We start from the raw sequence: 25,543 nt of genomic DNA, 5'->3' as shown, positions 1-25,543 counted from the left end.
GTTTTCCTTAAAGCAAAATTAAATATTGAAGCCTTAAAGTTTTCCTTAAAGCAAAGTTAAAGGAATTAAAGCTTTAGAGTTTTCCTTAAAAGGAAATAAGAAGAATTAAAGCAATACAGTTTTCCTTAAAATGAAATTAGAAGAATTAAAGCAATATAGTTTTCCTTAAAGCGAAATGTGTTGCCTTGAATGGGGTTAAGTCAATGGGAATTTCCCTCAAAGGAAAAGAAGCAAATAGTAATTTCCAATAAAGGGCGAAAGCAAGAATAATAAATTTAAATGTGATCGATTCAAAAATAACGGATGACATATCGTACCTGTGACCTCAGTGCCTCGTTCTGGAACAAGGGAATGGACACGAGCACTCGGTAGATGATCACAGCCACGATGAAGATAATCACCAGTGACATCTGGTGAACAGAGGAGATAATCACCACGATGAAGATAACCACGATGAAGATAATCACCAGTGACATCTGGTGAACAGAGGAGATAATCACCACGATGAAGATAACAAGTATCATTTGGGGAGCAGACAAACAACAAAAACCTAAATCAAAGGCGTATTTACTTATCTCAGTATAAGTTCAAAGCCTGAATATGATACGTTACGTTTTAATTATTTATAATAAATAACATAATGGCCACTCCATAGCCCACTAGCAATCCATTTGGGTGCTACTCGCCTAACAGAGATAAATAATCAACAATAATTGAATATTATGATTAACAAAACAACTATGACACCAAAATGAAAACTCCATTTGTAAAATAACTTAATGCCTTCAAATACCAGATAAACAACCTGCAAATCAAAATCAATCAACCCTCATGAGATGACACAGTAATCTTTTGGGAATCGGCTGAACCCTTCGCCCCTCTTACCGTGATAAAGCTGAGCCCCACGCCCCTCTTACCATGATAAAGATGAGCCCCACGCCCCTCTTACCATGATAAAGATGAGCCCCACCTCTTACCATGATAAAGATGAGCCCCACGCCCCTCTTACCGTGATAAAGATGAGCCCCACGCCCCTCTTACCATGATAAAGATGAGCCCCACGCCCCTCTTACCATGATAAAGATGAGCCCCACGCCCCTCTTACCATGATAAAGGTGAGCCCCACGCCCCTCTTACCGTGATAAAGATGAGCCCCAGGCCCCTCTTACCATGATAAAGATGAGCCCCACGCCCCTCTTACCATGATAAAGATGTGCCCCACGCCCCTCTTACCATGATAAAGATGAGCCCCACGCCCGCCACAATCCTCTTGGTGCGGATGCTCTTGGGGAAGGAGGGCTCCCGGACCCCGGTGATGGGGTTCTTTTGCAGCGTTGGGGCCTTGGCCGCGAACTCGGGCCTCGGGCGCTCCTCCTCCTCCTGGAAGTCCAGGCTGTCCCAGTGGTGCGCCAGCGAGGCGCTCTTGCGCTTCCAGTATTCCAGGAACGACACCGCTGGAATGGCGGGAACAGTCATTGGGAATTTGGGAAAAATTAGTAAAATTCCAGAAACGACACCGCTGAAACCGGGGGAACCGTCATTGGAAACAATGAATACAATTCTAGAAACGACACCGCTGAAATCGGGGGAAGAGTCATTGGGAAAAATGAGTACAATTTTAAAAACGAAACGGCTAGAATTAGGGGAGCAGTTAATAGTTGCGGGGAAGCGAGCATCAACTAAATAATGAGTGTCCTGCCGTAACTCAGTTTTCACGGGTTAGGAGTGGCTACTTAACGTAGGAGTGAAATACGATAATATTAGCTATGATGTATAGTTTTAAAAACGTCAGAAACAGCAAGATAATCACAACGATGAAGATAATCACCATAGCGTAATCACCAAGAATTATACATTTGATCTAAAGAAGTGTCGCAACAAACTGAATTATTCAGGGAAAGTAACTAACGCTGACACAATCGGCTAGGATATTCTGTATAATCAACCTGGTTTGGAAAAGACATAATGCAATGAATGAAGTTGACCCGTGACAGGCGAAGTATTTTGATGACCACTACACCTGGTATCTAAGGTATAACGCTGGGGCAGATGCCGAATTATTTCCAAAGATCCATATCCACGATCTGGCACTAACGGTCATATCACACCTACCTCAGCCGCAATAAGAATACGACTACAGTCAATCAGTTAGTGGCAGGAATTTAGTGTCTAATATCCAGGTAACCGTTAAAGAAGAATTTATAATCGTTGAAGATCACTTCAAAAAATAAATAGCCTAAAAAGCACCAGATATTTTCGACAAAATTCAAGTAGGTTAAAAGTGGAGTTTTGAATGGTAGAGATCAAAGTGTTGGTAATAGAGAAATGGTAGAGATCATTGGTTTCGCCGTTGCGAACGTAAAGTGCCAAACCCCAAAAGCTATGAGAAAACCTCTGGAATATTGTTCAGTTAGTGAGAACAGTCAGCAGGAATAGTCAGCAAGAACAGTCAGCAGGAACAATGAGTACAATTCCGGAAGAGCCACGGCTGGAATTGGTGGTGCCGAATTGAGGGAGGTCGAATTGGGCAAGGTGCCTAGGCGGTTAAAGAAATGGTGAGAGGCCAACAGGCCTAATGAAAGCTGACCCATTATACTATTATTATCGGGTTTATTTTTCAACATTTCTCACCCCAGAATGAGATAAAAATTGCATAGAAGACGGTGCCGGGGTGGTCGAAAAGGTAGGATATCATGGCGTAGGGACAGATGTCATTGAGATCCCAGTGTTCACACCCGAGTTCTTCGTCACACAGAGGACACATCTTGAAGCGACCTCGCGTCTCGCAGATCTCGATGGCTGGAGTGTTCAGGTTTATAGTGAACAGACCATACAAGAACACCAACAGCCCCACCACCGCTGCCGGCAACAGCCACCCCGTGTAGAAACCTGGTGGCGGAACCTGGTTAAGATGGTACACCCGCTAAGTGAAAAAAGTCTACGCTACCACAAGGCCAAAAAGTGCATCCCTATTTGGACAAAAACTCACTAATTTTTCTGAATTTAGTAGGAGACATAGACAGTCTTGCTGGGTTTACGCAAAACTGGTGTATATATCATCAGGAACAATCAACTTTCACTGTATGTATTGTCGATGTATTGACGTAGTGGAGAACTGTGAGTGTTAAAATACATGAGGATGTGTATGAACATAGCAAATAAAATTCGATGCACCACAATAGTTGTTGATATTCGCCACTCGGGGTCAGTCTCAATAGCTGCTGCAGTGACATCTGCAGCAGATGTATAAATCAAGACGGAAAAGAAAGGTTGAATCACTAAACAGCTGATGATATCTGAGAAATATAGGTTGAAAGATGAATATTGACGTGCTCAGTCAACCCAGTATGAGTATGTCACTCTATGAACAATGGACAACCGACAAGAATTATTGAGAAGATTTAAGTTATGGTACAAAAAACTTGAATTTCAAGGACTCCGATGATACGGCATCGTATCATCGGAGTGCTTGAATTTCAAGCACGCCGATGATACGATGCCGTATGTGTACACATCATAGAATGATCGAAGAAATTAAATGATACGAAGCAATGATATGCGCATCATCGAATACGTGGATCAAGTTGGAGACTTAACACTACTTTAATCGAACGTAGAGTAATGAATCATACGAAAATTAGTCCCTTTGAACACGGCTGCCAAACTAGTCTCTACAACAATCATATTTAACGAATCTTTTATGTTACATTAACTCCATCTCAGTGTTAATACAGGATTATCAACAGGATTGTTATATACACGAGTAGCTAACCATCTGCACGCACTAATGGCTAGCTATCCAACGCAGGAATGACTAACTATCCCACTCATCCACCAGGCAAACGACGTTGAAACACCGTTTAATCAACGTTAATTCAATCAAATGAAAACGTTCATTTTAAAGTTGATTCAACATCGTTTGCCAGGGTGCGGCAGGAATGGCTTACCATTATACATACAGGAATGGTTAACCGTCACACGCAGGAATGGCTAACCATTACATACTGGAATGGTTAACCATCGCACGCACCGAGCCAGGCGAAGTATATGCCGATCTTCTCGCCGAAGTACTCGCGTATGTGGTCGAGTGGTTGGTACTTGTACCATCGCCCCCACCGAGCCCAGTAGTGATAGAGCACCTGGCGGGGATTCAGCAGGCGAGGGTCCTCAAAATTCGGGGGAAGTTCGTACGTACCCTTGGGGGAGGAGTGGGGAATAAAGTAACATGTTATTCGGGAGTAATATAAGTTGCTAATATTGGTCTAAATTGTTTTTGTAGGTCATTTTAATAACGTTAATCATAGTTGAGTGGCAGTTCGTACGTACCCTTGATGGGAAGATAGGGAGAGTAAAGTAATATGTTATTATAGATTCATACTTGTTGCTAAGTTGCTACTACTCATCTATATAGGTTGTTCATCATGTTCATTCCCTATCTTCATACTTATTATTCAGACATAGCAAACATACTTTTCATTCATACATATCAAACATGTTCATCAGTCTTACACTTCATTCAAACATAAAACATCGATGAATGCTACGGTAAGATCATTAGAAGGAGATTTACAGTTTTTCAGAAATTCAATAATTTAAAAGTTTCTTTATTCAGCACGTTTGCAAACGTTGAACGTTGAATAACTGAGACGGCTTTAAGAAACTTGGAACGAGTCTCATAACAAAGATATTCACTGTGTTTTTGGTCTTCCTTCTCATTAATTCACGTCTTTACATCCACTTCTCGATTATTTACGATCCTACGAAGTTTTTCTTACAGCCACGGTTTTCGAAATTTCAAGACATTCCTCTATATTATATCGCGGCTTTTCTCTCTGCACCAACAAACTATATTCGCTATAACGTTCCTTCATCGCGTTTAGCAACCACACACCAAAATCTTTGTTCAGTGAGAACATTAAGCAATTACCCACCTTAATCCTTTTTATTTGAGAACAGAGAGCCACCACACACCCAAATCCTTGTTATGCGAGAACAGAGAGCCACCACACACCCAAATCCTTGTTATGCGAGAACAGAAAGCAATCCCGCATCCAAATCCTTGTTATTTGAGAACAGAAAGCAATCACGCACCCAAATCCTTTCAATAAGACAGTGCTGCAACCGTGCGTTGCCGGCATCAGACTCCAGACACCCTTATTAATCAACAGAGCTGAATCAGCGCCGCCAGACGGGCGTCCAAACAACTGGCCAATAAAATAAGCCTGCAAGGTTCAGGGAGCTGAGCAGCTATTCCGAAATTCCAGATATCGGCATTGCTTCGGGAGGTGACTTCGGGTATTGAATGTGCATTGAGCCAACGTATGGACAAGCATTACGATGGCGGTCGCAGCTTGATTAGGCATCCTTAAGTGTAAAATAATTGTGTCTTTATGTGTAAAATTATTTTGCTTTTGTGTAAAATAATTGTGAAAGTCGTTGATTTTGGAATCGTAATTTCCGGTTTTATGGATTCCTTTAGTTGACAGCCTCATTTACAAAATCCATAGATCTGGACCAATTCCAGAAACGTGGATATTCTCGGATTTTTATTTTCGTTATTTATATATAATATCATCGTATATTTATTTAATATCGTTGTATATTTATGAGTCAAATATAAACTGCAAGAACACGAAAACACAGTGATGGAAATGAAAGCAATACAGGAAACGTTTCATCTGAGGAGCGCCGTAGAACCCGTTATCTTCGTGAAACTATTTCCTACTGATTCAATCTTCCTAAGTTGGTATCAAATTAGAATAGAATTTTTCTATACATCGTAAATGATGGATACATACATACTTACAACACATTATGCAGGGTACACATCTCTAAAATTACACACCCCTGACATCACACATCATTTACATCACCTCATCATCTATTCCTCATAACCAAAATCATGCACCCCTCACACCACGTACCTCTCGTGGCTCAGGAAGTTTTTTGTGAAGACCACCAAACACCTTCACGCCAAACATTTTCACACCAAACACCCCTCACACCTAATAACACCCCTCACACCTAACACCCCTCACACCATACACCCCTCACACCACACACCCCTCACACCTAACACCCCTCACACCTAACACCCCTCACACCACACACCCCTCACACCACACACCCCTCACACCTAACACCCCTCACACCTAACACCCCTCACAACTAACACCCCTCACACCTAACACCCCTCACACCACACACCCTCCACACACCCCTCACACCTAACACCCCTCACACCTAACACCCCTCACACCTAACACCCCTCACACCTAACACCCCTCACACCACACACCCCTCACACCACACACCCCTCACACCACACACCCCTCACACCTAACACCCCTCACACCACACACCCCTCACACCACACACCCCTCACACCACACACCCCTCCCGCCCTCACATCGTGCAGAGGGTACGCAGCGGAATACACCCCCTCTTCAACCAGCCTGTCGACGCCGATCTCTCCCTTCTTGCGCTTGCCGAACGCGGCCGTAGAAAGGATCTCGTAGACGATGCGCGAGCGCTGCGTGTTGCTGAAGTACGTAGCCTCGTGACCAGAACCTAGGAACCTGGGCACGGATATGTGGATTTGAGTGGGTAGATATGGTGGGTATTTGTGGGTAGGGGTGTGTGGGTATGGGTGAGAGTGTGGGTATGGGTGGGAGTGTGGGTATATGGGTGGTAGTATGGGTATGGGTGGTAGTGTGGGTTAGGGTGGGAGTGTGGGTATATGGGTGGGAGTGTGGGTATGGGGTGTGTGGGTATGGGTGGTAGTGTGGGTTAGGATGCACGGTTATCCTGTAGTTGGTGGTGTGGGTATGGGTGTGTTGGTGTGGGAGACATGGGGTGTGTAGATATATGAGGGTGTGGGATTTGAGAGTTAATACGGTAGTTTAGGTATAAGTGGGATGTGGAAGAGGTTAGGATGAGGTGGAGGCCAGTAGGCTGCACTGCAATAATGTATAGGTGGGCATGGAGACTGCAGTATTACCGGCAGAAAAGAATAATGTTATCACATGAAAGCCTTGTGGCACGGGTACTCTGAAATCATATTTATTTTACGCTGCATGGGTGAGACTGTGACAGATTCGCACGACAGTGATGCCCGATAAGGAAGATACGAAAGTGATGCCTGAGATAAAGGAGATATATTGTCTATCTAATCTTGCCCTCACGTAGTATAGACTTACAGACCGCATATATCACAGCTTAATTAGGATTTAATGCACGATCCTGGTATCCAAGTAAATGATTATTAAGTTGGATGGAGTTTGGGCTACTTATATGTCGCTATAAAAATTAGTGGTAATTAGAGTTACAGCGATTTAACATGTATGAGCCATGTTTACCAGCTCAAAACTCATATCTATGACAAGTATATATCTTATTAACACGCGTGCAGATGTTGTTTTTAGAGGTATATTTAGGCTGACTATACTGTTCATCCGTTGAGTCTATATTATACATTGTACAATGCTTCAAATAACTACTCTGCAAGTCCCAAGTTCAGAAGTTGATATTGCTGACGTCAAAATCTATCAAAACGGGATCTAAAAATTCTTCAGTTTTATACCCGTCAAATGAGATTTTCAAAGAAACGCTTCTGGTCACAGGTATTGATTACGATCCAAAGCGAAATCAAAGTTTCCCATTTAAAAACTATAAATAACAGCATAAAAAAAGCATAAATAACAGCATAAAATTCTGTGAAAAGTAGTTAATAAAGAGCTTACAGTGCAAGCATCGAAACCACTTAATCACTATATGGTATTATTGCAGATTAACTACATCCAAAAAAAAGGGTGTTTTTTTTTTAATTATATGTTTTTTGGGGTGTAGATTACGAATCTGGGTATTATTGCAGATTAACTACATCATGTTTACCAGCTCAAAAAGAATAATGTTATATATATATAACATTATTAGGCTAGTACTATCCCTGTGTACAGGCACCTTAAAGAATAAATACTACTGCAAACAAACTTGGATTGTTGGATAAAAATATATATATATATAATAAACATATCTCTTTATATATCTCACTATATAAAGAGATGATAGTTCAAGCATTGTAAACCGTTCGTTACTATAGAGAGTTCACCACTAATTAGTTCGTCACAAATAAGGAGTTCGTTACAACAATAGCATTCGTCAATGAAGAGCTATATCACTGTTAGAAATAAATGTGCAAAAACAGTCTGACAACGTTCTAGTGACCGGCCTCCCCGTAAAAATAAACGGTTTCGCAGTTTTTTTCAAATGCAGTACAAGTATTTACTGTTAATTTGAAAAAAAGGCGACACGGGGTGTTATTTTTTCACATGCCGGCCGATCACTGGAATGCCGGCATAAGATCGTTTTATGGTCATTTTTCGAACGGTGTTTTGTGGCCATTTTTCAAAGTGTTTTACTGTCATATTTCGAGCAGTGTTTTATGGTAATTTTTCAAAGTGTTTTACGGTCATTTTTCGAAGTGTTCATTTTTCGAACAATGTTTAATGGTAATTTTTTGAACAGTGTTTTATGATCATTTTTCGAGCAGTGTTTTATGATCATTTTTCGAGCAGTGTTTTTTTATCATATTTCAAAGTGTTTCAAGGTCATTTTTCGAACAGTGTTTTATGGGCATTTTTCGAACAGTGTTTTATGATCATTTTTCAAGCATTATTTTATGGTAGTTTTTCGAGGTGTTTTTTGGTCATTTTCGGCAGTGTTTTAGGCTAAAAACCAGGCCTCACCGGTCGATCTTGCTCTTCTTGAAGGCGCAGGTGAAGTAGTCGAGGGGCTTGTTGGGCACCTCCTGCGACATGAGGTTAGGCAGCCGCAGCCGTCGCAACAGGTCTTCGCTCCAGTTCGTCGCAGGGTTGTTGTGCGCCTGTGAACCCATATTCTTATTCAACATTATTCAATTTAAACCTAGTAAAAACACTTAATTTGCTTTTCCCAGGGTGGAACACCAAAGAAAAAATGCACTTAAAAGCATAAGAACGTAACTTTTTGGGTGTTTGGAAAGTCAATTCATTATTGTGGCTTGTACAAGGCTTGGTGCAAAAGAAAAAATACATTTAAAAGCATACGAACGAACTGTTTGGGTGCCTGAAAAGCCATTTTAGTTTTGAAGTTTTGCAGTCAGTGTGGGATACTAAAGAAAATATACATTTACCAGCATCCACGAACGAAACTGTTTGGTTGTTTGTAAAGCCAATTCATTATTGTGGCTTGTACAAGGCTTGGTACCAAAGAAAAAATACATATATTTAAAGGCATAAGAGCGAGACTGTTTGGGTGTTTTTAAAGCCAATTCATTAATGCGGTTTGTACAAGGTTTAATACCAAAGAAAATATTAATTTAAAAGCATACGAACGAGAAAAATAGCATGTTTAATCGCCTGCGGAGTAATTGCAATTTTACACTTTTCTTCAGGGTGGAATTCTACTAAAGTAAAAATTGTTAAGAACATCAACGAAATTGTTCTTGTATTAGGGAAGGGAAAAAACATGCGATTGCTGGAGTCAAAAAATCAATCAAAATAAATATGTTCTGATGCTTGATAGCTTTAATAGTACAGCGAGCTTGCTTTAACGGCATCTGTAGAAATAAAAAGGCGAGGGCACTAATTTACTCGAGTTATAGCAAGGAAATTAACTGTGAGGCATTTTATCGACGTCGAGGCATTCAATTTTGAAATACCTCGTATCGAGGCATTTTAATGCGTCGTGAAAGTGAATTTTAGAATATCAGATTAATGATTAGAAGGTTAAAAGGTTCGGAAATAACATTTCATGGTGTACGTGTTGGCTGGAATGAATTAAAAAACTGGCATGAATCCAAATGGAAGTTTTTAAAGTAATATGGTAGTCCTCAAGTTGAATAAGTTGTTTTTATAACTCATTTTATGAAAGCGTGATGCTTAAATTTAAAACGGACGTAAAGAGCATTTTCCAGCAATTTCAAATCCGCAGTTCTGTATTTTTTCGAGTGAACCTAAGTGGAGATTTAACAAGAAGAAATGCATTAAATATTTTGAACGCCCAAAGTGCTCGCTCCAAGCTGAATCATCGTCTTCAGCGCCTAAGGCCTCTTTTGAGGAGCTGAAATTTATTTAAAGGTTTTTGCCTCACATTTTTGGCCACATTTTCGTCTGGCCACACTGAGGACACGAAAAAAAGAAGGAAGCCTCAGTCGAGATAGTAAAAGAATAAAAGTATGAACCGCTGCTTGGAATAAGATTTGAATTAGTTTACAGTTGTATTATATTATATGATGTTTTACATTTATAAAAATAAACTATGGAATTCGAGTTATAAATCGAATTGTTAATGAGACAAGAGTGGGTCCGGGGATTTTTTTAACGCGGAAAATTATAAATTCGAGACACTCTCTACAGGAGTCAAAGTTACGAGATAAAAGCTCATTAAAAAATCATTGTTGTCATCAATAAGAGCATTTGCAGGTGCATCGTGAAATTCTGAAATAGCAAAAAAAATCATTATCTGATACCATATTTCTTCATTTAGTGTTTAAATTGGGAACTGGGTGCAAGCCAAAGGATGACGCGATAAATATTTAAACTGTTAAAAATATAAATTCAGTACAAACTTATATCTTTACTTTACTTAGATCAACAAGTTATTGAACAATTATTTTATAAGGTGTATTTCCATCAGTCACCGCGTGGTGGTTTTCATCAGTCATCGTTGTACAAAATTTTCGGAGCACATGCAACAGCAGAGAACATATTGTTGACATATTGTTAAGCCACTTCCACCTTCAATGATAAAATAAACATGCTAAGTGTCGTTAAATTTTGAACAGATTACTGGTATAGACATTTCGGTACTATGGGCACCGCCCGTTAGCCGACCAAGATAATGGCGGAGGAGTAAAGGCTTTATTATGCGCCAAATAAACATTGAAGAATTTGAAAATAACTATTATAAAATATAGGCTCAACGCTACAGCACAATTAACGAGAAGAAACCATAACTCTGGCTCCCAAGTTGCTCATTAACGACGAAAGTTATTTGATGAATCTTGGATGAAATTTCATTTTTAAATCCAATATTTTTCACAATTGCTGAAACAAAAAGCAACACTCAAAAGAAATAATTGCAACGCTCCATTGGAATACATGAAATAAATTCTATTTTATTGCAGCGTTTACCTTATCAATTGCATGGGACTTCTAACAATGACAAAACTAAAACATAAATGTCATGTTTGTTGTGTTTGCATAAAAATTCATTATTTAAAAAAATACAATAAACCAAATCAGCGTTAATGTATTTATGAATGTGATATTTAAATAATATTTCGTTTTGAAAGTTACAGAGACTCGTTGAACTTATCTCGGATTTCAACAATCGAAAATGTGTTAATGTTGAAACTTATCTCGGATTTCAACAAACGAAAATGTGTTACTGTTAACAGCATGTAAAAGCGACAATAGGGATTATTATTATCAACCTAGAACTTGAATCATCATATGAAGTTCTTGTAGCCTGCACAGAATATCATATAGATGAGAGGTATTTACGAGTCCGTTGAAAACATATTGATTTTAAATAATTTTCTGCATAAAACATCTAGACAATTTTTTTAAATAATTTGTACGCATTGAAGAGTTGAGGAGGAAAGTTAATTACCGAGAGTGAGGCTAGTGTGTGAAAAGTGAGGCAACACACTAATTACGAGCTCGAGCACATATATTTACATAGACAACACAAGTGTCCATTCAGGTAACACGAAAATCCACCAAGATATAGGCCAGTAAACATTTTTAATCGTGTTTACAAATAAAATTTTTGTGCGTGCGCCGCTATTGTGCAGAGCAGGTTCGGTGCAGACCAGAGACATAGGCTGTGCAAAGGGAAACATATCGTATGTGCTGTGCAAATCTCAATAGGATATACGGTGAATTTAGATAAAGTTTTCATGCATAACAATAATTTTTGGGAACTTAACGTAAAGTAATTTAAAATATGTATATATTTTATTTGATATGTTTATAAGGTAATTTAAAGGAAAGACCCCGTAAGGAATCCTAAATATTTCAGGAGGTTAGAGCCAACGTGAAATCGATGCTTGATTTCAAACGATGAGGATGGATTCTAGTCTCCAGGTTAACGATTATTATTTACAGGACTTAGTGTTTACGTCAGCGATGCGAGATCCTACAGTGAATGGAGGATTTAAATGAAGCATTAAAATTAAATTTACGCGAAATTGTGCGCGGAATTAGTTCTGTACATGAATTACATGTGCGGCAGGAGAAAATGAAAAATCTTCTCCGTGAGATTTTTTAAAAGCGGCAGACAAGAGTAAAATAAATCATTCCATGGCAAAGAATCAAAGATATTTGGGCGTTACAACGAAAGAAACTCGAATGAAACGACACCGACGTTTGTTCAAAAAATGACGTTTGTTTGTTCAAAAAACAAAGTTTGTTTGTTTAAAAAACGATGTTTGTTTGTTCAAAAAAACGATGTTTGTTTGTTAAAAAAACGACGTTTTTTTTCAAAAACGAGTCACAGAATTTATGGAAAAAGTCACCGACGTTCGTTCAAAATTCCATAAATTAGCATTAGATGGCAGAATTTTCTTATTGAAACACGTACGAATAATGACCAGAGAATGCATTAAATTCCAATTTGCAAGGAATCTGATTTGATTCAAATTCGATTCCTTGCAAATTGGAATATAATGAGTTCCATAAATATCCAGCTGCGCACAACAACAAATTGTTTACCAATTTCGCGCGAATGATTTTGTTCACAGTGAAAATTATAAAAAATTCAAAAATTATGAGATTCAAGTCACAAATTTTATTATTTCTTTATATCAAGCTGATGATCACCTTTTTAAGGAACATGTTTTTGAGTAAAACTTTTAAAATCTATATAATAACTTCAAAAAAAATAAAAAAACAGATGAGGCAACAATGTATTTCCTCACTAGGCGGATGCTAAAAATTAATTTCTTAGATTAATGTCTGTGCCCAGTAATAACGTAAAATTGGTAATTTAAAAAAAGAGAAAGTATTTTAAAAGAATTACCAGCCAAATAAATAAAAAGAAATTAGAATAACTTTAGAAGCTCTAAAGTTTGCAGGATATCGGGCCGCAATCGCATATTTCTCCGGCGATCGTGCCCCGGACTCTCAAGTTTCACTGGGGAGACAACAGAATTTAATTATAATTATAAAACTTTCTTAATTGGAAAACTAACAAAAGTGCCTTGTAGTTGATGAAACCCCAGACAGCTGCGCATACCAATGCCCTGACGCTCGACACTTTCTCTTGAAATGCTCAAAATAAAACTTTATTAAAAATAAAAATAAAACTTTATTATAAAAATTCCAAACATAATTTTCATTATTCCTCTGATTTTCTATACATTTTCAATAACACTTGAAAACACAGGAAAAAAGGGAAGCGAATCTTCGACCGATTTGGCTTCAATTCGCGTGCGAACTTTTCCCGTAATAATGAAGTAGGAATTCAAGATTTAAAATTGATTTTATGTGAAATGATGAGAAAGTAAGCAATAAGTTAATATAAAATCTCAACTTACTTATGCGCTATAGTCATCATTTGTGAAGTTTAACTTGCCCTCAGAAAAATCTATTAGTCATATTGTGCAAATTCTCCACCACTGCACGAACGGGCGGCGAAGGTAGCACTGAAACATCATTTTTCCGGACACAACTGGGTCAGGATGACCCACAAAAGTGCAAAAAGTGCATCGCCATATATCGGGAAAATATCTCAGTAATTTATCTGAGTTTATAGAAGAGCCTGTTTTTATTTTGAATCCCCTGGCCTTGTGACAGAGATTCCGACCAACGGCAGAATAGGATAGATAAGAAGATAAGGATCCGAAACGGGATGAGGATAAGGATGTGAAACGGGATGAGGATAAGGATGTGAAACGGGATGAGGATAAGGATGTGAAACGGGATGACGATAAGGATGTGAAACGGGATGAGGACAAATGACTTGATAATTTTTCCTATCTATAGCCATCTTTTTATTCCAAAAATAAATTAAAATATTTATAAAGTAAATATTTTAATTGATGTTTGGAAAAAGTCCCTTAAAATATTAGATCAAAATATGCATAGAATATTATGTATAGAATACACGTAGCTGATATTCTGTATTTTTTACATAATATTACAATTTTATTTATATGTATATATAGATTTTATAGATTATTGCAGGAAGAAAAACTTTCCAGAATTTTTACCAAAATCACAATTGACACGTATAACTTAATATTTAAAAAACTTATGTAGATAATATCACATGAAACAAGTTATACAATAACAAGTAGATATAATAGATAATAAGATCCAAACATAGGTGTTATAAGAAGCTAAAATATAAAAATATTTTATTATATGTTATCAGAGAAAAATCATTGTACGAAAAGTCACTATTCCGTATGAATACGGAAGACAAGTTAACAAACACGGACATCTGAGTAACGAATAACGGGTTAATGAGGTGAGTAAATGTGAAACAGAAAGTCCAATCTCATAAATGAATAAATGGTTAATTATATTGAAAATTAACACAAGAAGTTCGATCTCAGCAACGAATATACAGTGTATAAGGATGATGGATGTAACACAGAAAGCTTCTCATTAACCAATAAATGGTTGACAAGGTTGATGAATGTTACACAGAGAGCCTTATCTCATTAAGTCATAAATGGTTGACTAAGTTGAATGTTACACAAAAAGCTTGATCTCATTAACCAATAATTGGTCGACAAGGTTGATGAATGTTACACAGAAAGCTTCTCATTAACAATAAATGTTGACAAGGTTGATGAATGTTACACAGAAAGCTTCTCATTAACCAATAAATGGTTGACAAGGTTGATGAATGTTACACAGAAAGCACGGTTGAAGGCCTGGTCGGCAGGGTGGTAAGGGAGGTGTCAGGTTGACGTCGTTGATGCACCTGCGATCTATTGTCCTTGTATTGATCAAACTCAGGATAATCGCTATTTATATTTATATTACTATATGCTTCATACGTATATTGAAATGCACAAGTTGTGTATAATATTTTAAAAATATATTCAATTAATCACGAACGATTGTTTGTCGGTATGTACAGCTTTCGGATGATTGTGATGATCAAAAATGGCATCGTTCAATTTTCAATTAGCAACGGCAATTCGATTAGAATTGATAACCTGACATGTATTCTCATAATCAAATCAAACCACGATGAAAATTTCAACTTATTTTCCGTCACTTTAACTGACATATTATTTGAGTTGAAAGCTCGAAGAGAAACTCTAATTAATAATTAAGAACACTGTTTAAAAGTCATTGCATTGCAATGAACTTAATCATTATTATTATTAATATATTAATGATATGACAACCATCGCGGTGCATCGCAATAGGCGTCAAATGATGCGGGAGCTGGAAGGGTAAGGTGGTAAATACGATAATTATAATTAAAAATTTTTGAAACATATTTCCATCGGAAGAGTGTAGGTAAAGGTTATTACGATCTCAACAAGCAGACATACAACGTGTATATGATTTCATTTCGATCAGTCAATTAAACTTTCTTGAGCTATTAACATTAAAGGAAAAGGTTTGTTGGTTATTTTATTTTATTTAAACGGAAATTGAAGCAGATATACATTCATGGTCGTAAAAGCGAGGAAGCACTCATTTATAATTTTTAATTGATACAAAAGTACTATAAAAACAATTTAATTGATTGTAATTATTGATTGATTATGATTATTTGTTTGATTGTAATTATTTAATCGATTGTATTTATTTGATTGATTGTAATTGTTCGATTAATTGTAATAATTTAATTGATTATAAGATATTTCATCGAAATTATTTGAATGAATGCATCATTTAAATAATTCACGCTCATTCAGACGTTGATACGAATTGCATGGGTTTAAACAATTAAAATTTGCATGATATTCTACTTAAATAAAGTTGAGGGAGAAGCATTCAAAACATGTATAAGATAACAAGAACACTGCGCACCTGTAACACTATCTTATCATCCGCTGTAGGTCTGATCTGCACAAGAAACAATTTATCTTTACGCGTCGTTAAATGTTAATAAGAAGCAATTATTTCCCTCGGCTGCTCGATAACTAAATCATTTCTCTTGATTACTCGGTCACCACTATTACCTTCGGTTACCCGATCACTCCACCATTACCCTCAGTTACTCCACTATTCGAGGGCACGAATATCCCGACGACCTGCAGGCTTGAATATACTGCTGCGTGCGCTCCTTCAGCGTATCCGCTTTAAATACATTACCCTAAATTCCAGAGAATTATGAATGGCAGGGCCATGGTTAATATAGTGGTTATGGCAAATTATAGGCGGGTTATCGAATAATGGCCACTTGTAACATAAATCGACGATGATACACCGATAAATCCCGAGGATGGTGAGTTCATAAGAAGTTTATTGGAGGCCATCGATGATTTAATTTATATGAGTCTATATGCATGCGATGTCGTCTCTTATTGCCTGCTTTGAAAATTAAGTTGAAATATCAGTGCATCGAATAGTCAGCTTTAAAATGCATTATTTCGTGAATCATTTTGTTTAGAGGGATCTGGTATAAACTAAGTACGAAGACATTATTGATCATTTCGAAATTCGGAATGACGGTGTCACGCAAAAACATATACTGTAACTTCATCAAAACATTCGCGGAAACGGATTTCGATGTCTGGAGAAGTACACGAATGCAATGACTTTCAGTAATGGTTACAAAAAATGCCAGTAATAGCAATTTAACGAACATTTAAAACTTTCGATGATTCGAAAGCGTTATTTCGAAAAAAAAATATAATTCGTTGCAACACAAGTTTGAGTATATTTTATGTGTTCCGCGTTCAAAAAATATTTTTTTTGTGATGCCTGAGGTCATATCGTACTGGTATATAATATAGACTTGAAAACGCGGCTTAGGAATAAGATATTTAAAAGATGCCCAATAGAAATTGCACACCAATTTATATTAATATTATTACCTACAAATAAAGTCACAAAATATCAAGTATACAAATTTATACTATTATGAAAGACGGCTCTTGTGGAGCCTCAAAAGATTATCGTAGTAAAAATATAACAATTCTACTATCACTCATTTAATTCAACGGGTTTAATTTCTTTTAAATTTATATAGTCTGATGAGTAAGGTCCAGGAATGCATGTTTAGTAAGAGGTGATCGCTAAAATACTATAATAATGCAGTAAAATCAAGTAATAAGATACAAAGCATTATGCGTGTTGGTATAATAACGAAGAAAGCAGCTTATGTCTTGCAAGTGAAACGATACTAAAGATGTAAAGTAACAGACCTCTTCAATTCCATTTAATCATCAAGCAATGTAGCGCTTAATAAGATGTGATATCAAATTATGGTGCTGTGGAAATGAAGCGTTTTATTAAATGGCGTGAGATGTGATCCAGCATTAGGAACATTTAATAATAAGCCTGAAATTTATTGACATTCTAGCTGCTACAAAGTCGAATTCAGGTGCTGCGAAATGAAACGTTTTATTGTGATTGGTGATAAGTGGTCCAGCATTCGAAACCTTCAATTAGAAGCCTAAAATAATGAACATTCTATTCATATAAAGCCAAATCCAGGTGCTGTGGAATGAAACATTTTATGGTGATGGGTGCAATTTAGCTGCAACTGAGGCCAGCGCTGGCTTTATTTGAATGAAGCGAGCTCAAGCAAGGATATCCTTCCAATGATAATTAAACTAATGATATCGTTCCAATTAAAATTAAACCCTTCGTAGGAAGGAGAAATAGATTTTAGCGGTCACTAGACTAAGCTAAATCACTGTCTTTACTTTCAAGGTTCAATTTTGAATAAATTATTGTTCGTGGTCCATTGTGCTGAGTTTAACTGTGTTAATATGTGAGACGAAAAAGAAAATTGTGTGAAAAAACGTATCAACAAAAATTGATCATACAAAAAATTTCGAAAATTTGAAGAGCACTAATGTAAAATTTAGCAAAAAGATTTTCTGTGAAAGAAATAAGTGCAAAAATCGTGAGATTTTGATTAAAAAGTACATTTTTACGATCAGGTTAGAACGAAGGTCCCAATATGAACTAATTATCGCCAAAAAATCCACTGGTTATAGTGCTCTCTTTCCCCAAATCAACGCAGTTCAAGTTCAGTTGCAACTTGAATGTGCAAAACATTTTCAATCTTAAAAGTTATCTAAATAACTGCAATTCATTGCACAACACGCAAAAACATCATCATAACGCGCCACAGGCATGAGCAGGCAAACTTTTATGCCTCTCGTGCAGGCACAATATCAATAACGCATGGTGGCGTAAAAGCTCGTAGATTTGATAGCTTTTGACGAATTAACGCCCAACATCGTTCATACAACATTCATAACGGACATCGTTCATCAAGGTGCTTTTATATTGAAGCTGGTGCTTCAGCCTTTGATTTGACCTTCTCATTTGCGCATCGATTTACGATAAGGGGATAGAGCTCGAGTGCTCTCAATGACGTCACTTATGGCGGTTAAAGATAAATGCCGTCACGTCTTTGGGTGGCCAGAGTTTTGGTGAATAATGTAGTGTTAGAAACTCTACAATCTAATATATTTGGTATTCTTTTTGGATTTCAGATATAGCACTCGATAATTTCTCAATTTCCTTTCTAAATTTCGATATTTAAAAACATAAATTGCCTGGACATAACATGAATACAGGCGGGAAAGTGAAAAACTCAAATCTCGTAAAATTGACAAAATAAATTCGTATGATCATAATTTATGGGAATACGTTTAAAGCTGCAATCATTTTCTGGTGGGGGTGGGATGTTGATAACAACTTTCTCTACGCGCGAAAAGAAATGAATTTAAAATTTGATTGCAACCTTTCAATTAACCTGAGCCGATATTCCATAACAAAATTTGGTAATTGATTGGGATTTAAAACATATTTTAAATGTTGTAAAATAATTCTTGAATAATTAATGAAAGAATTGAATTAAAAATTATTAATTAGGAACAAAGCACACAAAACACATAAAACACACCCCAACACACACACATAATAATAATAATAATAATAAATAATAGCGGTTTCAGCGTTTATTAGGCCGTAGGCCTGTCGCCGATTCTTAACATCGCAGAACACTCACAGCATTTTGCGGTCTCGAACTCGCAACTCACTGCTACAATTATGCTGTGCTTAACCGCCCGGCCTCCTTGCCGATTCTGACCAGAAACTGGCGCACAGAGCTGGGATCGAACCCGCACCTCTCTGCTCCAATCTTGGTACTCTGAACTTTAACCACTAGGCCACCCTGCCCATTATATAACATGAGGCGATATTCCATAACAAAATTCGGTAATTTATTGGAATTTAAAGCATATTTTTAAATTAAAAAAATATTGATTAATTAATGAAAGAATTGAATACAAAATTTTTAATTAGGAAAAAAGCACATGAAACACACCATAAAGCGTACACATCACACAGAACACGCACAAAACTGGACACACAGGATAGACACGACAGAACACACCATACACACCACACAGGACACACAACACACATGACACACCCCACACAGGACACACGCCACATAGGACACACCCCACACACCACACACCCAACACAGGACACACACCACACATAACTCACCCCACACAGGACACACACCCCACACACCGCACACCCCACACAGGACACACACCCCACATTACACACACCACACACAGGACACACACCCCACACACCACACACCCCACACAGGACACACCCCCACACACCACACACCCCACACCCCACATAGGAAACACCACACGCCACACACCATTTACAACACACAGGACACAAAGAACACACACCACACATTACACACACCACACATCACACACACCACACAGAACACACACCACACACCCCACACACCACACACCACACATCACACACAGAACACACCTCACACACCATACCTGCAGAGGGGCGCGCATGTTGAGTTCCTCAGCGAAGTGTATGAGCACCGCCCAGGGCGCGCTGAGCTTCATGAAGCTCACGCTGCGCCGCCCCAACACCTCCACGTCCTGGGGGTTAGAGGGGTGTTGTGAGTGTTGGAGGGGGTGTTGTGAGTGTTAAGAGAGTGTTGTGAGTTTTGGAGGGGTGTTAGGAGTGTTAGAGGGGTGTTAGGAGTGTAAGAGGGGTGTTGTGATTGTTAAGAGGGTGTTGCGAGTGTTGGAGAGGTGTTAGGAGTGTAAGAGGGGTGTTGTGATTGTTAAGAGGGTGTTGCGAGTGTTAGAAGGGTGTTATGCGTGTTGGAGGGGGTGTTGTGAGTGTTAAGAGAGTGTTGCGAGTGTTGGAGAGGTGTTAGGAGTGTAAGAGGGGTGTTGTGATTGTTAAGATGGTGTTGCGAGTGTTAGAAGGGTGTTATGCGTGTTGGAGGGGGTGTTATGAGTATTATAGGGGGTATTGTGAGTGTTAGATTGCGAGTGTTAGAGAGGGTGTTAAAAGTGCTAGACTGCTAGAGGGTGTGATTTGAGTGTTATAGTGGGTGATGTGAGTGTTGGGAGAGGTGTTTGACGTGTTAGAGTATGTGCATCTCAACATCCTGGTGTGTTTGAATGTTGGGGTGTTAGTGTGTACACATTCATCTTGCAAACATCATATTGCTAGAGTGTCGGGGATGAGTGTTGTGTGTGTTGTATAGATATATATGCTGGGGTTTGTTAGGGGGTTATCTTATGCGTGTTAATACGTTTACACGTTTAGTTTGAACACCTCTACGATTCGTTTAGTGAATTATACGAAATAAAAAACTTTAATTCAATCGTTGCAGCTTAAATGAATGTAATCTGAGAGGCGGAGCAGTACAAGAAATTCGAGACGCTGTTTAGGCGTTTGTATGCAATACCCTGACTTGATAGAACTATTATTCGCCAGCGCAGATGATAGTATTTTCAAGATTTTGTTAGAATATTGAACATATGATGGTATGTTCATGATATAGTAGATAACACATCATTCATCCAATCTACATATCGGAGGGATATTCGAATAGGCATTTAGGGGGTATATGATTAAATCTCACTACCCGACCACTATACACCACAATAACCATCATCACATCATGTGTATGGTGTATCATCAGACACAATGTATCACCTTACACCACAATAACTCACCATACATCACACAGGGTATCATCACACAATGTATCACTTTACACCACAATAACACGCCATACATCATACACCATACATCATATGGTGTAATAAATCACCATACATAACACACACCATACATCATATGGTGTAATAACACGCCATACATCACACACACCATACATCATATGGTGTAATAACACACCATACATCACACACACCACACTAAGCCCTAGGCCCCACCTCCTCCATGAGCAGACCAGCTCGCTGCAGAGACGCCATGAATTTCGCCCTCCAGAGTTCATGACGCTCGCCTTTCTTGCTGCCGCCCTCCTTGCCGCCCTCGCGCCGTGCCGCCCGCCCCTTCCCCTTCCTGCGGCTAGCGCTGGCTGAGGACGCCACGCTACCTTCGTACACCAGAACGTAGTCCACGCGCGTGCAACCGTCACGGAAATACGACGCGTGTGAGTCGCTGCTACGAACTCCTACACCACATTCACCTTCATCGTATGAATCTGTTTTGTGTCCCACAGGACGCTGGTCCCGGTTTTGGTCACGGTTTAGGTGGCCATCGGCGGGTTCACCACCTTGATCGTCGTCAGTGCCGTCCCGACCGTCTTGAGAGTAGCACGCGTCTGCTCGGTCCTCGCTGTCGTCGCGGTTCCACTGCTCAGTGCGCTGTGGGTGTAATATTTGAAATTTTAACGATGAGATGATGACTTTAATTTGAAGAAAAAACACAATTAATCTTAAAGAGGAACATTCTACATTAAAAATATTTCGTCTGATTTTTTATAGGATTTTGTGCATTTAGAGATGCAATTTTCCGGTTCTCTCGAAAAAGACATTAACAAACATTTGTATAAAGATCATGACTGAAGCCAAGAGTCATCAACATTCCAGAATGTTGATGCCCAAATTTTTCAAAATATCGATATTTTTCACCGCCAACTTAATCAGTATACAAACTTCATTATGTTCAAAGGCCCACAAATGTTCGATGGCAGATAAGATTAAGGGACGACTTCACAAACTAATCGAAGCATATAATTAGGAACTGAATAATTTAATTACACTCTAAAAATATCCAGTAAAATAATCAAGAAGTGCTCGTACATCGAAAGCTCGATTCACAACAAAATTCAAGCTAATGCAAATGAATTGCAACCTTCTCTTGAAGTTGTAATTTGATATTTAGAACTTCAAGACAATTAGAGCTTCGCCCCACTTTTCTTAATTAGTTGAGCCGGCAGCTTTTATGTGAATAAATTTGAGCAAGTTACATTCAGGTTTAAATGAATATCGTGCCTCAAGGAATATTCGCTGCTCTATCGTTTAACCTTATATTCTAAATTCATTTTTATCGCACTTAGAGAAAGTATTTTATAAACATGCAACCTGGAAACGATTGCAACATTAAACTTGTATCACCCGCACGTCATTTTAGCACGATTCAAGTGCATGGTAAATTTAAAAAATTTAGAGTGCAATTCTAGTTTCTTTTAATCGTTTAGCAAACATAACAGGAGTTGAAGCAAACAATTTTTATCTTCTTTTTATTTTTTCCCTCAATTGCACGCACTTATTCACCGTTGATCGTTATAAATTGTAAGCGTTAATTCATATCAATCCCTATCGTTCCATCTACCATCGGCGACAGAGCGTTCCCGGTCGCCGCCTCCAGAACCTAGCTAGAACAGTCTGCCGACTTCCGTAACTTCGGCTCATTCGTTGCAGGGCCTATACTTTCTAAAAAAGTTAAGAGATCGTAAGTTCATCAGCTAATCATTGATGGCCTTTCAAGCAAAATCCACCAATAATAGACAAGAAATTAGAGAGTAAGTACTTACGTTCACTTAACGAGTTTTGAAAGTATGGCCCCAGGTGTTTCGTCGACGCCTAAAGACGGAACTATTTAGAAGAGCCTATGAATCCAGTGCTTAGTCATTTTATCAGTTCTCATCCTTTCAAGTGAATTTATTTTTCGCTTGCTATCAATCTTATGTGTCACGTGCCCTCGAAGTTCGTTTGAACCAGACGCCACGATTAATGCTTCTTAGAATAATAATAATAATAATAATAATAATAATAAGCGTTAAGTGAAGCGAAGTTTATTGTAAATTTCAGCCGAGCAATAGATGTAACTATTTAAACTATAGGAAAGTTATCTATTGTTCTTTTCCATACTTCGGCCCTGCGTCCGAAGCTATGTCAAGAGAATTAAAATACTTGTTCAATAGATACTTCCCAAATGTCAATCTTCATATTGTACTGGTAAACAATTTCACAATCGGTTCTTTCTTTCGATATAAAGATATGCTCCCTGTTCATATGCGATCGTCGCGTACGTCGGGATGACGTCACACAATCTTTATTCCAGGGTCTCTGAGCATAAGGGCAGGAGTTGTAGAACCGGACAGTTGCTATCGCGCCCCCCTCATTCGGCTGTGCGCGCTCACGCCGAGCAGTGTGATGTCCCTATTTCTGACAGTGACTTTAGATTGTTAGCTTATACCTCTGGGACTTCCGATTTGCGCATTTTAGAATCATTGTACATCTTTAAACTTAGGCCCAGTTTGAATTCAGCTGTTAGCTCCTATCCCCTTGAAATTGTGAATAGATCGTTTTTTCTGTGCTCCATCTATTACTTGTAAATTTAGGTTTTTAATTTAGTTCTGTGCTTTCAATGTATTAATTTGTGACTTCTGATTTGTGATACTAGATTCTACGAACTGACGATGTAGCTGGTCTCCGAAACGTTTTCTATAAAGATATGAATTTTTGTGGACTATCCATTGCTTTTAAATTCTTAGTTAATTTGCGATTTAAGCAAACAAGTGATATCAATTCTATATCAAAATGCACTTCAGGCGACCATATTCCTAAATGACATCAATCTCTAAATATAGGATAATTACACTTCATCAAGGCAATCAAAATTACATCAGACATACACCCAATAATTCCACCCCGCATCTGCAGTCTATTACACGAATAAGAAGCGACCTCGGCGCACTGCAGCGCCCGCTTACAGCGCCCAACTGAACGAACGTACACTCAGAAAAATAAGACAAATTATTGTGTTATTTTTATTTTGTCCAAATAGTAACACAATTTCTTACCCATCCCTTGAACAGAGAATAGACGTAGCACTGATATACGCTTGGTTGACGGGCCAAACAGGGTTGAGATGGCCCACACAAGGACAAAAAGTGCATCGATATTTGGACAAAATCACACTTATTTCTCTAAGGGTTAGGTTGCCCGAGAAGGCTCGGAAAAAAGGCACGGCCGCAGGGCTGCAGCGGAGGTCATGTACGGCCGGCACGCAACGGGCGGTCACGCGACGGTGTTTCATCGACAAACTTCTGGTAGGAATAGCGTTGTAAATATCATGAGAAAAATCATTGGGTAGGAATAGTATTGTAAATATCATGAGAACTATCGTTGGGTAAGAATAGTATTGTAAATATGATGAGGAAATTTTGGGCAGTAGGTACCAATAAAAAGGTTATTTACCATTCAAGTAAATATAGCGCACTGGATATGAAGAAGAGTTTGTGTAGAGGGAAAGTCTAGTGTAACTTTTAGGTAGTGAAAATAATGGAAATTTTGTGTAGAGAAAGTTTTTTTAGATGAAATTACGGTGCTGTGAATATGAATTTGAGGATGTGAAAAAAAAATGAAAAAATGTCAATTATGCTTCGTAAATATGAAGAAATATATAAAGCGAGTGTTTATTAAAATGGTATCAGCGTGCACATAGCACAGTATGTTAGCGGTCAGGATACTGCCGACATCTATTAAATGCCTAACTTTCAAGTCGTGAATGTGAGGGGAAGTTTTCGTCAAGAAAACGCGAAATATAACATGTGAACCTACATGAAGAATTTCGTTGCAGTAAAGCTAGAAAAAATCAGTCATAATTCAGACCAGAAAACTCTTCATTATAATTTTGAATTAAATAAAGACTTATTTTTCCACATGAAAAGTCATTGAAATGAACAGTGATCACGAGAAAACAACAAATTGCCAGGATTGGAGGCAGGAATTAAGCCAGGAATGGAGGTAGGAATGAAACCAGAAATGGAGGCAGGAATTAAGCCAGGAATACCGGATGGCAGGAATGAAGCCAGGAATGGAGGTAGGAAGGGAGCCGGAATCTGGTCAGGAATGGAGGCAGGACCAGGAATACTGGATGGCGTCAGAGAATTCAGGTATCGTAATAGTTGCCGACAGCCTGGCCTATGAAAAAAGACGTCATTCACTCAGAAAACAGAATGACTCATATTGTCCAATTAGTGACACGCATTCTGCATGTAGCAACGATAT

General features: G+C 38.3%; 1 protein-coding gene across 1 annotated transcript in view; it reads right to left on the bottom strand.

Moving 5' to 3' along the window:
* LOC108668798 (anoctamin-7) overlaps positions 1–25,543 on the bottom strand; it is a 50,162-nt gene that overhangs the window by 16,412 nt on the left and 8,207 nt on the right. Inside the window, exons 2-9 of the mRNA XM_018156050.2 lie at positions 21,455–21,889; positions 20,030–20,137; positions 8,748–8,884; positions 6,410–6,578; positions 4,031–4,196; positions 2,632–2,889; positions 1,234–1,454; positions 318–410 (exon numbers count right to left, since the gene is read on the bottom strand). Of these exons, the coding sequence (XP_018011539.2) occupies positions 318–410; positions 1,234–1,454; positions 2,632–2,889; positions 4,031–4,196; positions 6,410–6,578; positions 8,748–8,884; positions 20,030–20,137; positions 21,455–21,889 (1,587 nt within the window). The remainder of the gene's footprint in view (positions 1–317; positions 411–1,233; positions 1,455–2,631; positions 2,890–4,030; positions 4,197–6,409; positions 6,579–8,747; positions 8,885–20,029; positions 20,138–21,454; positions 21,890–25,543) is intronic.

The sequence above is a fragment of the Hyalella azteca genome, unplaced genomic scaffold, assembly GCF_000764305.2.
Source record: "Hyalella azteca isolate HAZT.00-mixed unplaced genomic scaffold, Hazt_2.0.2 contig14215, whole genome shotgun sequence".
Taxonomy (NCBI): Eukaryota; Metazoa; Arthropoda; class Malacostraca; order Amphipoda; family Hyalellidae; genus Hyalella; species Hyalella azteca.
The sequence above is the reverse complement of the archived record's forward strand: the minus strand, read 5'-3'. Positions and strand labels throughout refer to the sequence as shown.